We start from the raw sequence: 15,333 nt of genomic DNA, 5'->3' as shown, positions 1-15,333 counted from the left end.
ATTTTATCCTGACTTGGAAAAAAGGAGGGAGGAAACAAAAAAAGCAATTGGGTTAAAATCAAGGTTTGAGACAGAAAGTGTTCATATTCTGGTTTATGCTAAGCTTGACGAATTGCTTAATGTAATTGGTTGCTGTTCCTGCAACCAAAAGGAGGAGGGATTCAAGATCTCTCTTGAATACTTAGTCTTGAGCAAGGCACAAGCAGGGGTTAATGAGTTTCCTGATGTGATGTATACTGTTCTATTTCTCCTTGAGGGGCAATTTCCTTCATGCACCTGCCATCACCAGAAAAGATCCCATTACTTAGAGACTACTGACAGTGAGGTGAGCCATGGCAACGGTCACACACATGCTTATCTGCAGCAGATGCCACATAATGGTCTGATACTTTTCATCCTGCTTCCTCACCACCACAGCTCGGCGGACATGCTGCCACTTTTGCCACATGAGCAAGATGCCAAGGCCCCATCCTTTGAAACTCCAAGTTTGAATGATGTTAGAAAACTATGATGTTTCTTGCAATTCAAACACTTGTGGATTCTTTACAGGGTGTGTCTGATCCTATTGAGAAATAATTCATGTTACTTCATTACAATAAAAAGAAAAGCAGAACAAGCCATACCTGAATGACTGCACCTGCAGTGGCACATTCTGGCTCTGCTCCCGTAACCGGCATACATCCTTAGAAGCTCTCCTCATGAGTTTCTCAGCACTTAAGCCTTGTTTCTGTTCTTCTTTTGACTGTTCAGCCTGTAAACAGGAAAAATACACGTATTTTGATAATAATGAACAGCTACTAATTTGAAAGAAATGACAAATTCTGTCAAGCAAAACACTTGGCAGTGTTAAGTTTGCAGTTGAAACTGATGATATTAAAGGACTTTTCCAACCAAAGTGACTCTGTGAAAATCTCCAAATACAAAGGCTCAGCAAGACAAAAGACTGACATCACAAGCCTAAGCCATAGGCATGAAATAAGATAACAGAGCTTTTCTAATAATAAGTAAATAAATAAATAAAAATAGAGCAAATCCCATGCCATTACAAGTGGCTACTGAGTGTTACAAATTTTTATGAGGTATTTCTTAGGGCTATAGTTAAGCAATACCTAAATTTATAGGAACAAATGTTGTCTATCCAAATACATTTTTAGAACTGGGAGACTGTTTCTTTTCCCATGTAAAATACTTTTATTTCCTAATGAAAGCTCTGAGGAAAGTTGCCTATACCTACTCTAAAGTGACAGACCAAAAAAAATGAGAAGGCATGCTTTCAAAATACACTTTCAGGTTTTGTTGACCTTGTTAGCAAAGTTAATATTTATGACCTTTTGTACTTTTATTCATGGACACAACACCTGCTTTTCATGTGAGATGCACTTCTGTCATTTGCATTGTAGTGATATAAAAGCCAAGGCAAGTGAACAGAACACCAGTGCTAGCAAGAGGTCATGGCTCTTTCTTCACATAAACATTGTTAAGCAGCTACATACCCACCAGGAAGTTACAGTATTTCTGGCTCTGCTGCATGTCTTTAGCAGCACTGCTGCATCAACAGAATAGCAGCTGCACCATTCACTATTTCAGTGATAGGCTGCTATTAAGAGTTGTGTTTTGGTGTTTAAAAAATTTTATCAAGGGTTTCTGAATGTCCAGTAACTTGAGCAGCAGCTCTTTTAGGTGGGCATTCACCTGGATTTCTTAGACAAATGGCCACCATTATCTGCCAAAAGCAACTGCCAGATAGGAATCTGTGTCTGCACTTAAGTGTAAGATAATGAAGAAGAAAAACTGTAATAATTAAAGCTGAAACACTAATTCCTGTCGTCTTCAGTAGTTTCTATACATAAGAAAGAAAGAGAATTTAGAAAAAAGCTGTTAATGGTGCTAAACACCAAAACACTGTAACGAGGACATATTTGTGGTATCAATGACATAATTGCAGATTACCTCTATTTAGAAGTTGTACTGAAAAGAAATTAAGATCTTTACAGATATTCACAGGAATCTTTTTTGGACATACACAAAGAGGAAGCACTTCAGAGGACATTAGGTGTCTGAAAACTTCCATGAAGATTTCAGATTCAAACTTTGAAATGCTGCATGATTTATCACAAGAATGCAACTGAAGGAGAGAAAATGCCTCTGGTGCACAGCATTACCTACAGTTTTCTGATCTGCAGGTATTAGTGGGCTCTGTGTACTTGCAGTCCTTAAGAAAGTGTGGTAGGAAGGGGAGGGAAGGTGTGGAGTCAGTGTATTTGGCTTCAAGCAGAGTAACTGTGCTAGCAAGCAGCCACTTATTTTCAACATCCCCCCACATCTGTGGTTTCATTTTTCACTTGAGACTCTCTCCATTTCTTTGGCACTTCCAGCTGCTGCATTAAGTCTGTGCCATTTTAATGCCTGCAGGATCTAAAAAATAATCTATGACAATGTTCTCTAGGCTGCTGTGTTCTTCTAACCCAAGAGGAAACACCAACAGCACAGCACTGCATTCTCAGGGTTGTTTTGCACCACAGGGGAAAGCTCCAATGATTTTAAGGGTAAAAATATTTCTAGAAAATTTGTAAGCACTCTTCAGACAGGTGGAATGGCTGTGAATGTTGTTCTGACTTTTAGCTTTGAATTTATTAAGCTGCTTTTTTAACCTATGCAGACTTGTACCACTCAACGTTCTGCAAATATTTTTAGAGTTTCTAAATTATTTGCTGTGTTTGCTTGGATTTAACCTGCCACCTCTTTAATTCCCTACTTCCTGTATCACAAAAGACAATGATGTCTCTCATGATTCTACATCCTAACATGGAAGCTGTTTCCTCCTTTGACCATCCTTGTCAACCCTCTCTTGACTTTCCCTTTGAGAAGGGGAACCAGTACTGAACAATTTAAAAAAACAGGCATAACATTTAATTGTATAATAACTATTTGTTTCAACTTCTTTTCTTAGTAACTCCTGTCTTACTTGCTTTTTGACATCTGCTGATAGCTGTGATGCTTCTGTTGATGTTTTTGTTTCTTATATCTGGAGTATCTCCTTCCAAATGTCTAGTTCAGCCCTCAGCTCTGTGTATGTAAATATTAGGATCATCCCTTCCCTCCTCTACACAAGGTTATTTACTGCCATTTAACTTTTAAAATCCTGACAAAACAAACAAACAAAATTAACAACTGGTCCTTATATATTAGCAGGTCCTCTGCACCTGGTTAAAACTGCTGGTTTTAGTACTCTGAATTACTTGGTGTCAACAAAACACTAATCTCAATCAACCATAAATAGTTGAAGAGTACAAATCCCGCCCAGATGTCACTAGCAGCCTCTCCTCATCAGAAGCTGATTCACATAGATGGGAGGGGGCTCCAGAGCGCATCTACTCCAACGTCCTGCTCAGAGTAGGTGAAGCAAGAGCTGGGTACTCAGGGTCTCGCCCAGTTAGGTTCCAAATATCTCCAACAGAGGAGCCCGGGGCATTTTTTCATTTGGCTGGGTTTTCTCCTTCACTAACAACCTCTCTAGGCCCCCACTCCAGTGTATGGTTACCCTCACAATTTATAAAAACAGCCTTCCCAGAACAAACCAAAAAACCCACAACATCCAACTTTTTAATTTGGAATTATCATGTTCCAACTTGTCACTGTTGGCTCTCAGTCCTATCCTGTTCCTTGTCTAATATCCATGTGGAGGCATTCCATCTTACCTTATGGCAATTTAGAGACAATGCACAATTATTTGTATTGTTTTAGAGATCATAACAGAGAATAGGATTCAGCTTTCCTTTGCCAAAACTAGATCATTGTGCATAAAGAACTAAGCCTCAGTTGGAGGCACTGCCTTTCCCACGTGCTCCTGCTGCAGTAATGGTCATTTGCTCTCTCTACCCATTACAAAGATCTTTTGGCTGAAAGTTCTGTGCAGTCTGCAAATGGAGTGATGCTGAGGACAAAAAGTGTATGCATGTTTGTTGGGATGTAAGAATTTTAAATTAACTTTTAAGTAGATGTCTATGCTATTTTACTACAGTAACCACAAGTATTACTCTAAATAATAGTTTCTGCTCATTTAGAGGGCACTAGAAAAATACTACTTCAAATTCTACGTTTAAACGCTGTAGTATTGACTAATAAAGAAATACCATTTGCACTGCCTAATTCAGAGCTATAATTATAGTCAATTGTAAGCTTCTGTAAAAATCCTTAATATGATAGATTTAATTATTTTAACAAATTTCTGGAAAAGGTAGGGGCATATGCGTATTCATTCAAACAATCATAGAATCATAGAATCCTAGGGGTTGGAAGGGACCTCGAAAGATCATCTAGTCCAACCCCCCCTGCCAGAGCAGGGTCACCTAGAGTACATCACATAGGAACGCATCCAGGTGGGCTTTGAATGTCTCCAGTGAAGGAGACTCCACAACCTCCCTGGGCAGCCTGTTCCAGTGCTCATACCTGTTTTTCAGCTTGTTTCAGGAGTTTCTGGAATCGTTCATCCTCTAGCACACACAGGGGAAGGTCTGTCTCTCCTCTGCCTTTCACTTCCTCAAGCTTTTGTTTAAGATCCCGCAAGGCCTGAAGCTCATCATTCAGACGATTCTGTCTTGTGCGTGATGCCTGGAGGTCCAGCTCCAAGTCAAGGGAAGTGCGTATGGGGCACTCTTGCGTGGCTCTTCGCATGATTGGTTGGCAAACAGGCTGAATCATTTGGGAGACAGAACAAGAAAAATTACTATCTAGAGAAGCTAGTGTAGGGGTTGACATAAAACAGTCAGAAAAGCTCAAACATTTTTTTTTCTTTAGCAGAAAGCTACTATGATGAGATCTAAGTCCAAAAATTCATCTATTCTGGAATTTTTCTTCAGTTACTAGCTAAAAGCAAGCACAAAAGCTTCTCAAATCAGGCATACAATGATATATTTACAGGTTAAAAACAAGAACCCCATTCTGATCCCCAGGATAACAAGGCCAGGAGACCAAAACTACACAAACTTCCCCACAGATTTCAACTATGTTATTTAGTTTCATCAACATGTGCTTTTTCGAGGCCTAAGCAAACACATAATGTTACAAACTCCATAAACATGCGTTTTCTTTAGTGTATTTCACTAAATTTAGTGTATTTATTTAATGTCCCTTTACACTGACTGTTGCTCTCTACTACTACCTGAAAGAAGGTCGTAGTGAGGTGAGTGTGGGTCTCTTCTCCCAAGTAACAAGTCATAGGATGAGAGAAAATAGCCTCAAGTTGTGCCAGGGGAATCCCAAAAGGACTATCAGGCACTGGAACAGGCTGCCCAAAGAACTGGTGGAGTCACCATCCCTGGAGGAACATGGTTTAGTGGTGGCCTTGGCAGTGCTTGGTTAATAGCTCAACTTGGTGATTTTAAAGGTCTTTCCCAAGCAAAATTATTCTGTGATTCTATAACTTTTCACATGAGTAAAGTCAGGCAGGAGAAGCCATACTAGACTATTCAGTACTTCCTTCTTATGCCAAATACAATCCTGCTATCTGGTAACAACCCTTCTGCAGAAGTGGTTTTTAGTTACAAACAAGATTAGAATATATCTCCCTCAACTTAGTTAAGAATGAACTCCCTTCAAGAGAAACAGTCTTGCTCTCTGATCCTTCAACCCTTTTGCTAAAACACTCCTGGAAAAGAGTAAACCCACTTTAAAAGGACATCTGAAGCCTTGAAATTTCCAGCAAAATTTACTCAAGATACATGTTGCTGGCATTGACATTTGTGTAAGCCACTTTGGGTCACTTTGTAATATTCATGTTCTTTAACAGTAACAAGCTAAAGCACAGGCCAGGCTGCTGGGCACCAGCATCCTGCTGCTGCCCTTAGCCACATCTAGAACCACATAAGCTTTAGTGGTGGGGGATGATACAGGACTGAGACCACCATGTTAAGATTTCAACCTGAAACCACAGGACAACGTGTGATACTTGCATTGCTTTTGCTGAAATACTTAAAATAAAACACATGGTTTAAGTTGTTTGCTACTCCACCTCTCCCCGTACTTTGCTTTAAACTGTGTCCAGGTAACACAGCACGTACCCGTTTAACTCTTAGGCTCCGCCGTTCTGTAGCATTTCTCACAAAGAGAGACTTTTTGGCTAGTGTTGAGCTGTCGCTGTCACTTCGATTCAACTGTCAAAAAGTGCATAACAAACAGTATTTTATTACAGGAATACATCTGTATTGATACAACCAGTCAGAAAACCTCAGTGTTGATATACATGTAGGTCATTCTTAGTATAAAAATAATTTTAACTAGACTAAGTGTCTCTTCTAAATTTCTGTTCCTAAACCACACAACCACTGAACGAATAATATGCAGACTCTTTAGGAATGCAAGGGAGGCATCTATGGCTATTAAGCACAGCCAAATCACTGTCTGGCTTTTATATAATCTGCAATCATAAACAATGGATTTCATTTATCTGGGGCAGGCTCTTAACAAATTTACTAAAGGGAAGGTAAATTACTGTAGACATGCACCTGTTCAACAAACAGTATTTCTGTATTACTTGTAACAAGTATAGGTGTGCCTACAGCTTCCTGCAGAAGCACTTCCTGCTTCTCAAAATATGCACCAGAACTTGGCAGTAGTTTCTTCCTAATTATAATATCAATTCCACATACATCACTGGTAACCTTCAGAGAAAACAGAAACATCCAACTGCAGGGTATTTACTTCACCTCTTCAGAAATGGACAAAGAGTCACCTTGCTATCATTTTAATACCCAAAGCCATAGTCCCAAACATGCTTATGCAGGACTGACTGGGAGTTGGGGGTGAGAAATACAACCTCTTGCAATATGAATGCATCTCTTGAGACAAAACTGACTGAGCACTACCAGGTGCTCATCCCTGGATATGCACAGGTGGCTGTCATCACTGATGATCCTTAAGCACTTTTCAAGGGATACTGTCCAAGGCACCAACAGACCTTGGGTCTGTCCTTTAGGCCTCAAAAATCTGTGTTTGATGTAACATCATATGAGAGTAGTTGCTTCCTTAAAGCTTGGCCATCTCTTCTGAAGACAGTAGCTAGCAGGTAGCCAGAGTGTATCCAACAGATGCCTTCCTGTTGAGCACCACAAAGCAAGTGATGTCGGACATGCTTGTGGGCAAGCTGGGTCTAGGACTGCAGGCTATGAGTGGGGACACTTGAGTTGTTCAGCCCTCTCCATGGACTCAGATGCCCACACTTGAGCCCCAACAGTGGACTACAAGTATTTCCGAAGCTGCAAGAGATTCATCTTTGCAAACATGAGTTTTTCCTAGGCTACTTTGCTTCCAGGCAATACTGTACACACTGAAAAAGAGAATGGTTTATTCAAAGTATGTTTCCATTTGTGACTTCTGGCAACAAGTACACAGCAACATCAAAGCTACAAAACGCCAGTACTTTTCCAGATCTAAAAAGCTCAGGAGTTTATAGTAACTAAATTATCAGAGTAATTAATGTTACTTCCTGTCAAAACCTCCAAAAGCAGTAAGCTAAGGCTACATTTTTTAAGCCAATACAAATAATTTCCAATGTACAGAAACTAGGATGAAGGCTAGGTTCTGAATTCAGCCAATAATTTATCCAAATTATGTGAAGATTGTTACAAATGATCTGCTGTGTTTCATTCTGGAGAGTATATGGAAGTTATTTAAGAACGTAGATACTGCCTATAGATTATTATTTTTTAAACCAATTATAATCACAGAGAAGTGATCAGCTGTAATGTTCCCAAATAATTAAGGCAACCACCTCTACCTGAACTGGAGAAGAATTAAAGCATAAATATTTATATTTTTTAAAAGTCATACTTATGTGAGTACCCTGCTAAAACTGAAGATCAAAATAAAATGCCTTCTCTAGGATATCTGTAATTAAAATCTATAAGCTGGTAATACTTACTTAAATCTTTAAATACATTATTTTCTGAGTTAGTTTAGCAGCAATAGGTCTGATAGTTTTCATTTTTTTATTACACACTACCATAGACCTAGAGAGATTGGATAATTTTGTTACTAAAGCCACATTTAAAACTCAGCCCCTAGGCAGTGCTCACATATCTTACAAAGACGCAATTACAGGAGGATTTGGCTGCCCAGGTTTAAAACCACTTGAGATATAAACTGAAATTTAAAACTGATGACTGAGCTCTTTCCACACTGTTACCCTTAAATGGTTACATTATTAAAATATGGTAATGCACTGGCAGTTTACAGTGAACTCTATTCTACGTTTTAACAAATTATTTTGCTGTGTGAGAGCTGTAGTTGCTGACATGCACTGAAGCACACTTTTTGCAGCCAGCCAGCACAGGAATCTGTGTTAGTTGTCTCCAGTGGGATGTGGTTTTGCCCTAGTAAGGGTGTTTTGCAAGAGTATGCAACTCTGATGCAAGTCAATTCTACTATGCATCAGGTCAGTTAGGGAAAGAACAAACCTAGAGAATGCACAGGCTCTGCCTCTTGCAGGGAAAACTGTTACATGACTCACTGTCATTAATGCATCATTCCCAAGAAGTTAAATTACTCTCTAGTTAATAGCTTTTCATTCCAAGTGTTTTTCCTCTTACCCTGCAGATGTATTGGTTCCGCTCGCCTGGAGAGAAGGTTTGTGAGCGCACTATCATGCTGTTCCTGACAAAGGGACGCTGTCTTGAGCTCCAGCTGGCTCTGTCCTTGGGTTGGACTGTTGCGTTCTCGTTAAGTGATTCCTCGGTGTTAGTCTCTTTATCAACCTAGGGAAAGGAATTTAGTTCACAAGAACTACTATATCCAGACACATGCTGCTACATAGTTTTCGTGCCTTTGTATTTTACAAGCATTTTTGTTACCTTGCAGTGGATGGAAAAAGCCAAGCAGCAAAAAGCATCTTGCACTTACAGAGAAGCCATGCTAAGTAAAGAAACACAAAATTCTGAAAACACGTAACTGTGTGGGGAATCCTTGCAAGCACTCTTTGTATCCAGTAAAACTGAAGCTTTTACAGAAAGGCCTTTGCTGCCCTGTAGATGGTCTGATGCACCCATGGCACAACAAGTGTTTTCTTTACCATTTGCACGTCATTGTTATTATTGCGCATTTGTTATTTGCTTTGTTCAGCATTTGCAGAATAGAAGCAAGGTTCTGCCATGCTAGAGATGACACCTATGCACACTGAAAGGGACAGCTGGTAAAGGTACATTGCCCAGGTTTCTCTGGACATACTTTTGTTGTATGTGCCCCCAACAACAGCAGCAGGGCTGCTTTATGGCAACCTGCAGAGCTGTACCCACCTTGTGAACCCAGGGAAAAGACCCTGCCAGCTGCTGTCCCTCAGAAGGGTCTGCTGCCTCCTGCAGTTGTCCCACACATGCCACAGGGAGCCTCAGGTGCCAAGATCCCCACAGGTGGTGCAGCCCATGCTTGCAAGCAGCAATCATCTTGACAGCCCAGCTAGAACAAGCCTTGCAGCAGCTGGCACATCTGATGTTATTGATGTGCACTGGGGCATCATTGTCTTCAACTTGGGTAATTTAACGAGGTCCGTGTTTTTCCATGTGCAGGTGATAAATATAAGGACCTAAATTGGACAACTACAACCCTGGGATCTGGGACATGAAGATCTATGCTGCTGCAGGTTTTACAGTGAGGTCCACTATGTCTTTCACTCACTGTCCAGATCCATCCAGCCCAGGCTTAGCAAAACACTTCGTGTGTGTCCCAGACCTTCAGATGTCCTTGAGGTCTCCCCCTTACTGAGTTAGGGCTTTGATGTCTATTTGCTTGCTACCCGTACACTGTCAGTCCTTTTAATACCATGGCCTTAGCTCATTTGGCATCTTGCCACATTAATTGGAAGTTAATTACAATTTCCAGCAAGTCCACTGAGGTGCTGAACTTTTGTATTGTTACAAACTTGAAGGGATAAGGTGTCATTTTTCGCTTTTTAACCTTTGCTCTTTCACAGAAACTGTGCATTTAATGCATCAAACAGTGTTTTCATTAAGATGCAGAAAGGCCTTCTAAACATTTTATTTCTAGAGTGTGTGCTACCACATCAGTGATACGTTTACTAAAAATTTACTAAAAGTACTTTCAGAAAGGTGGAATATAACTTGAAGTGAACAGTTAACAAACACATGGAATTAGAATTTGTTATGTGCAGTGTGTGGGCAGTTTAACAGTTTGGTTTAATACACATTTTGGAATTTAATGTTCATTAACCTTTCCTCCTCTTCTCTACTAAGCCAGTTTTAGCATTTCACACCCTAAAATAAAGGGAAGAAACAAGGAAATCCCCCAACTGGTGAAAAGATCTTGACATCTCTTCCCCCTGCTTATCAGATGAATAAGAAAAAAAGGAAACAACTACATAGATGTGCAGCAATATTTTAAATACGCACAAGTTGAAACTACTGAGCTGCACTTCTATTTTGAATACTCTCCCTCTGCAACAAAAAAAAAATGAAGATAGACATTTTTAGGTAATTGTCTTTAACTTAGACGTTCTGCCAAGCATGTCTGTTTATACCACCTTCATAGTTCAGAAGTGACCACACTGATTTCATTAAAAGTGCGTACAAACTGACAACTGCAAAGGCCACATCAAATGATAAGTGCTCAGGTGCAGCAGACTTGTACATTAACTGCTCAGAAACAGGTCTTCAGACACAGATACCGTAGGAATGTGCATTTTAAGATATTCACCAGTGTTGTTATTACAGCAGGTTGCTGGCTTTCGTGGGCTTCATTGCTGTTCTCTCTGTCCTTGTCTTCATTTGTTTCTTGTGCATTAATGAGTAACCCCATGTCATCAGTACAGTTGCCTTCTACTGCCAGCTTAACGCTATCTTCCTCTTCATCCACAATTTCATCAGTGGCTTCTGTGAGCATTTCTAACCTGTATGAACAGAAGTAGCCCAGGCTCATTCTCCAACTGAAAAATCCCACCAGAGAAAGATACCAGAAGGTCTAGGCCTTCACTCATGTATAACGTACATTTTCCTGACAGGGAAAGCAAGAGTATCACCCAAATGCTTCCATTAAATGCATGTGAAGACACATTTCATTATGTGCTCCAATAAAACACAACAAACTCTACTACAGGTCACCTTAGAGATCATTATGATAACACTGCATTACATTCAATAGCTATATGTTGATAACATTGAAGGACTTTGGGTGCAATAAATTAATGAAACAAATGAGTGAGTCTCTCCCCCTCAATATGGCATGTATTTATTTCTACACTGCAGCTAAGAAATTGTGCAGGATCAGAACTCAAGATAGCAATTTAGCAAGAAATCTCTTTCTTGGGGAAGCTCACAACTTCTTCAAAAACAAGACTATCAATAGAAGCACACAGACACTGACTTTGTCAGACATCAGCTCTCTTTTCAAATCCTATTAGTTGCTTATTATAATTAATGCAACTAATATCTGATATGAGGCATCCTATTACACCTCCAGTGGCTTAGATTCCCAAAGTGGTTTCAAAGCAAATTCTTCACAGAATGGAGGATCATCAACAGTAGGAGTTAACACAGCAGCCAAGAAAATATAAACATAAAAGAAGATGAAAGAATTGACCACCCAAGAGAATGAGACTTTACCCCAGTTCCAGTGGTGGTGAGACAGGTTGCCCAGGGAAGTTGTGGATGCCCCTTCCCTGGAAGTGTTCAAGGGCAGGTTGGATGGGGCACTGATCAACCTCATCTAGTGGAGGTGCCCCTGCCCATGCAGGGGGGTTGGACTAGATCATCTTCAACTGTCCCTTCCAACCCAAACCCCTCTACGATTCTGTGATGTCCTCTGAAAGTACAACCCTTTTATTTATCTAAGAGTAGGAGGAATGAGCGGAATAATTCAGGCACAATCAGCAAGGGAGGAAAAGGATCTTTACCAGTCTTCCTCAGAGCCCCTTTGCTCCTGTTCTTCCTCTTCTTCGTCTTCAGCCAGCTCTTGTTCTACTGCTTCCAGCTCAGCAGATGTCCTCTCCAGCAGAGCTGACACAGCATCCTGTTTGCAAGGAAAGAGAAGATGAAACCAGAATTGAGTGATACATATGTACATAAATGACAGCTCTTGGAAGAGCTACATTACTCTGCTGCTCCTGGATGCCAGCAAAAACATGACTCAGATCACAAGTATAGGGGGTTTGAACTGTCAGTGTGTAGCACATTGATTTATATAATGTAAAATCAATCAAAAATAGGCTGCTTGTAAAACAATAACATAATCAAATATGCTTCTGGCATCCCTTAATGTCTCATCTCTCCCTACCATACCTATGGTATCTTCAGGTAAAAAAAAAGCCGTTGTTAAAAATTACATTTTTAAGCATAGTTCTCAATAAGGTATTAAAGCAGAAAAGCTTATTTAATGAGAAGAATGAATATGTTTTGCATAAACAGCATTTTCAGTGCAACGACTTTAAGTATGCAAATTCATATAATTAAAACTAGTAATTTTTAATGTGTGCATATGAAAATCAGTGGTAAACTTAAGGAAGCTCTTAAATAACATTCTTTAAAAAATAAAACACAGCTGAAGTGTTTCAAATCAGAGTGCAATTTTGTATCCCACTAATAAGCATCAGCCCTACCCACACTTTCTAACAAGTCTGAATTCCCATATAGGCCCTACTCACACAGTGTCACTAGAGACAGAAGTGCCTACAAGACAACATGGCCTTGGACCTTCAGGGGGGACAACTCAGATATTGAAGGAACCACAGTGCAACAGCACAATTAAAGTCTACAGATTTTTTCTTGCTATGACAGTAATAGCCAACACATTGCTCACCAAGTCCAATGAGTCTGATGACTGCTTGCCTAATAGAAACATGGATACTTCGTTCTGTTCCTTGTTTTTTTTGCCAGGAAATTGCTTGCAAGACAACAGGTTGTACCACAGAGTACAAGTCTCAACAAAAAATGATAAATCTGCCAGACTGATCTGAGTCCCAGCCTGCACAAAATAAGGGGAAGAAAACTGTTTATTTTTGTGTTTTTTTTTCCTACAAGACAGCTGAAAAGAAATTTTACAGTATTCATCATATACAACATAGGCTGCACAAATTTGACGTTAGTCTTAACTCCTGAACTGTACAATTTTCAATTCCCCTTCACTTTTAATTAAAAACAAGCAGAATTATGTGGAAAGGTCCTTCATATTGTTAATTCTGCCATCTTTTATTTCAGTCTGCAGAATTTCTCCCCACGTGCACACACACACACAAAACCCTATCACTGTAACACACATCTGCTTTCTGTAGCATTCAAGAATGAAAAACTGTCAGTGAAACCTGCAGCATCAACTTAGGGAGAACAAGTGTCAGTCAATTTTTCCACCACAAAAATCATCAATATGCAAACAGTAATGGATGACATTGTTTGCTCTAACCAGTGACAAAGCAGATGAAAAGACAGTAAAAGAGATTAAGAAATGCTTTCATTTGAACAAGCACTGACATCCACCAAGTTGGTACCCTGAGAAAACTTACACAGTGCTCATGTTTGGGCTGTGCCTTGGAGATTTAAACCCTCTGTTCTTTGGCAAAGCAAATAATCTTCACAGCTACTAGACTGAATACATAGCTCTTGCCAAGACTCTGGCCATGCTGCCCAGGGCTTTCTGCTGGGGCTAGTACTCCCAACTCTTTCTTTTGATCTTGTGATTAACCCATATGTCTCTGGTGGGATTTTTGGTTTTGGGTTTTTCCCTCCACCTTTGTTTCATGCATTCTGTTGCATTTTTGTTCTGCTGCTCTTCTCTTACCTGAGCAGGAACATCTTACATACTGGAAAAGGCAAACATATTCCCCAGAAATTAAAATTAACTTCTGCAGTTTTGAAAGCAAGAGGCTGTTCCCAGTAGACAAGGGTGATGAACCTCAGCAGATTCCAACATCTCTTCAGCACGTTGTAACTAAAAATCTCACTGTGCTACCGAGTCAGACTCAGTGAAAAACGAAACCGAGCTGTACCAGACCATGCACAAGCAATTTGAAAGTAAATGAAGCATCCCTGATTAGGTAATGATCACAATTAACAACAAAATCTAGAAAGTGCCAGTTTCCAATAGGCTGGCCTATGTTGTTAGGTCTATTCAGTATTTCCACAGATCATGAAGTCTAAAAAGGTGGACATCATATAACCTACAACAGTGTGCAAAAATGTAATTGAGTTTGCACTTTGGTGACATTGGAATAACGAGGGTTGTTTTTTGTTTTTGGACATACTGTAGCCCTTATTCATCTTTTACGTTAAAATCTGGTGTTAGAGTAATGTTGCAATGAAGTATATGGTTGGGGTTTTTTTTTAATGTATAAAACTGCAAAATTGGAATATTCACCTGTAATTAAAGGGTTCAGGTAATGCAGTGTTAGAATTATTAAAACACCTCCTGAAATTTCCAACTAGGATTAGATTCTGCATCAGAAATTTCAGGGAAAGGTAGTATTTTAACTACTATAGCATCAGCCAAGTTGTGCTTCAGTTTGCCTCAAAGTAATGTAGAATTTTAGCAGCCTTTACCATGAAAATAAGAGGGGACACTATGAACAAATCCATGCCAAAAAAGCCAGTAATAAAACTGCATACCAAGCATTCTTCCCGACGACTTCTGCTGACAGCACAAACGTCTACTCTCAGCGTCTTCTGTAGCAGTGTTACTTGGGAAATGGCTATTCTGAATATCTCATTGAATAAAATAGTTTCCATGGCAGGATGAACTTTTGTGCGGAATAGACAGCTGATATCAGTTGAGGATGGAAGTACTGCTACTCTGATATACCTGCCAAAACCAAAACAAAACATTTACCTGTATTTTAACTAGCTCTTGCAGGTGATGCACGATAGAAGTTCACCCCAGTGACAAAAGTACTGCGCAGCAAGAAAAATGAAACAGCACCAAATCTGACATGAAATGGAAAAGAGGTGAAAGAGGGGGTGAGAAACTCCTCTCTCCCCTTGCACAAAAATTTCCCAAAAAGAAATTTCTGTATCTGGTAAAAGGTAGAGAGGTAGCTATTTCTGTCTCTATCCAAATTGATCTTCTGGTCTAGTACTGTGAACTGTGGAGGATCATGTCACAGATGTGAGGAAATATGACATTAATGTTAATTTTTAAAAATTACAAAAATTTGGGTAGGTGCAAAATTAAACTCTCAGAATGATGTTCAGTGCTTCAGCAGCACTGAAAAGCAGGGATGTCTTTTAATTGTTTAAAGAAACAAATAGAACAAAATCTCCAAAGCAAACAGAAAATTGAAAAATGAGGAAGAAAATAGCTAGGCCCAAAGCTGCTTTAGCTCAATTCACAATACATTAAATGAGA

The 15,333-nt window shown here is 39.7% G+C and overlaps 1 protein-coding gene across 2 annotated transcripts in view; it reads right to left on the bottom strand.

The window, feature by feature from the left end:
- The window catches only part of WWC2 (WW and C2 domain containing 2), a 102,783-nt gene that overhangs the window by 3,018 nt on the left and 84,432 nt on the right, over window positions 1-15,333 (bottom strand). For both annotated transcript variants that reach the window (XR_007889252.1, XM_051616889.1), the window contains exons 15-22: window positions 14,598-14,790; window positions 12,799-12,963; window positions 11,897-12,012; window positions 10,702-10,894; window positions 8,586-8,750; window positions 6,060-6,152; window positions 4,450-4,692; window positions 624-751 (exon numbers count right to left, since the gene is read on the bottom strand). Coding sequence is in view for 1 of the 2 variants with exons in the window: in XM_051616889.1 (XP_051472849.1) it covers window positions 624-751; window positions 4,450-4,692; window positions 6,060-6,152; window positions 8,586-8,750; window positions 10,702-10,894; window positions 11,897-12,012; window positions 12,799-12,963; window positions 14,598-14,790 (1,296 nt within the window). In the remaining variant the exon portion in view is untranslated. The remainder of the gene's footprint in view (window positions 1-623; window positions 752-4,449; window positions 4,693-6,059; window positions 6,153-8,585; window positions 8,751-10,701; window positions 10,895-11,896; window positions 12,013-12,798; window positions 12,964-14,597; window positions 14,791-15,333) is intronic.

This window comes from Apus apus, chromosome 4 (genome assembly GCF_020740795.1).
Source record: "Apus apus isolate bApuApu2 chromosome 4, bApuApu2.pri.cur, whole genome shotgun sequence".
Classification (NCBI taxonomy): domain Eukaryota; kingdom Metazoa; phylum Chordata; class Aves; order Apodiformes; family Apodidae; genus Apus; species Apus apus.
The sequence above is the reverse complement of the archived record's forward strand: the minus strand, read 5'-3'. Positions and strand labels throughout refer to the sequence as shown.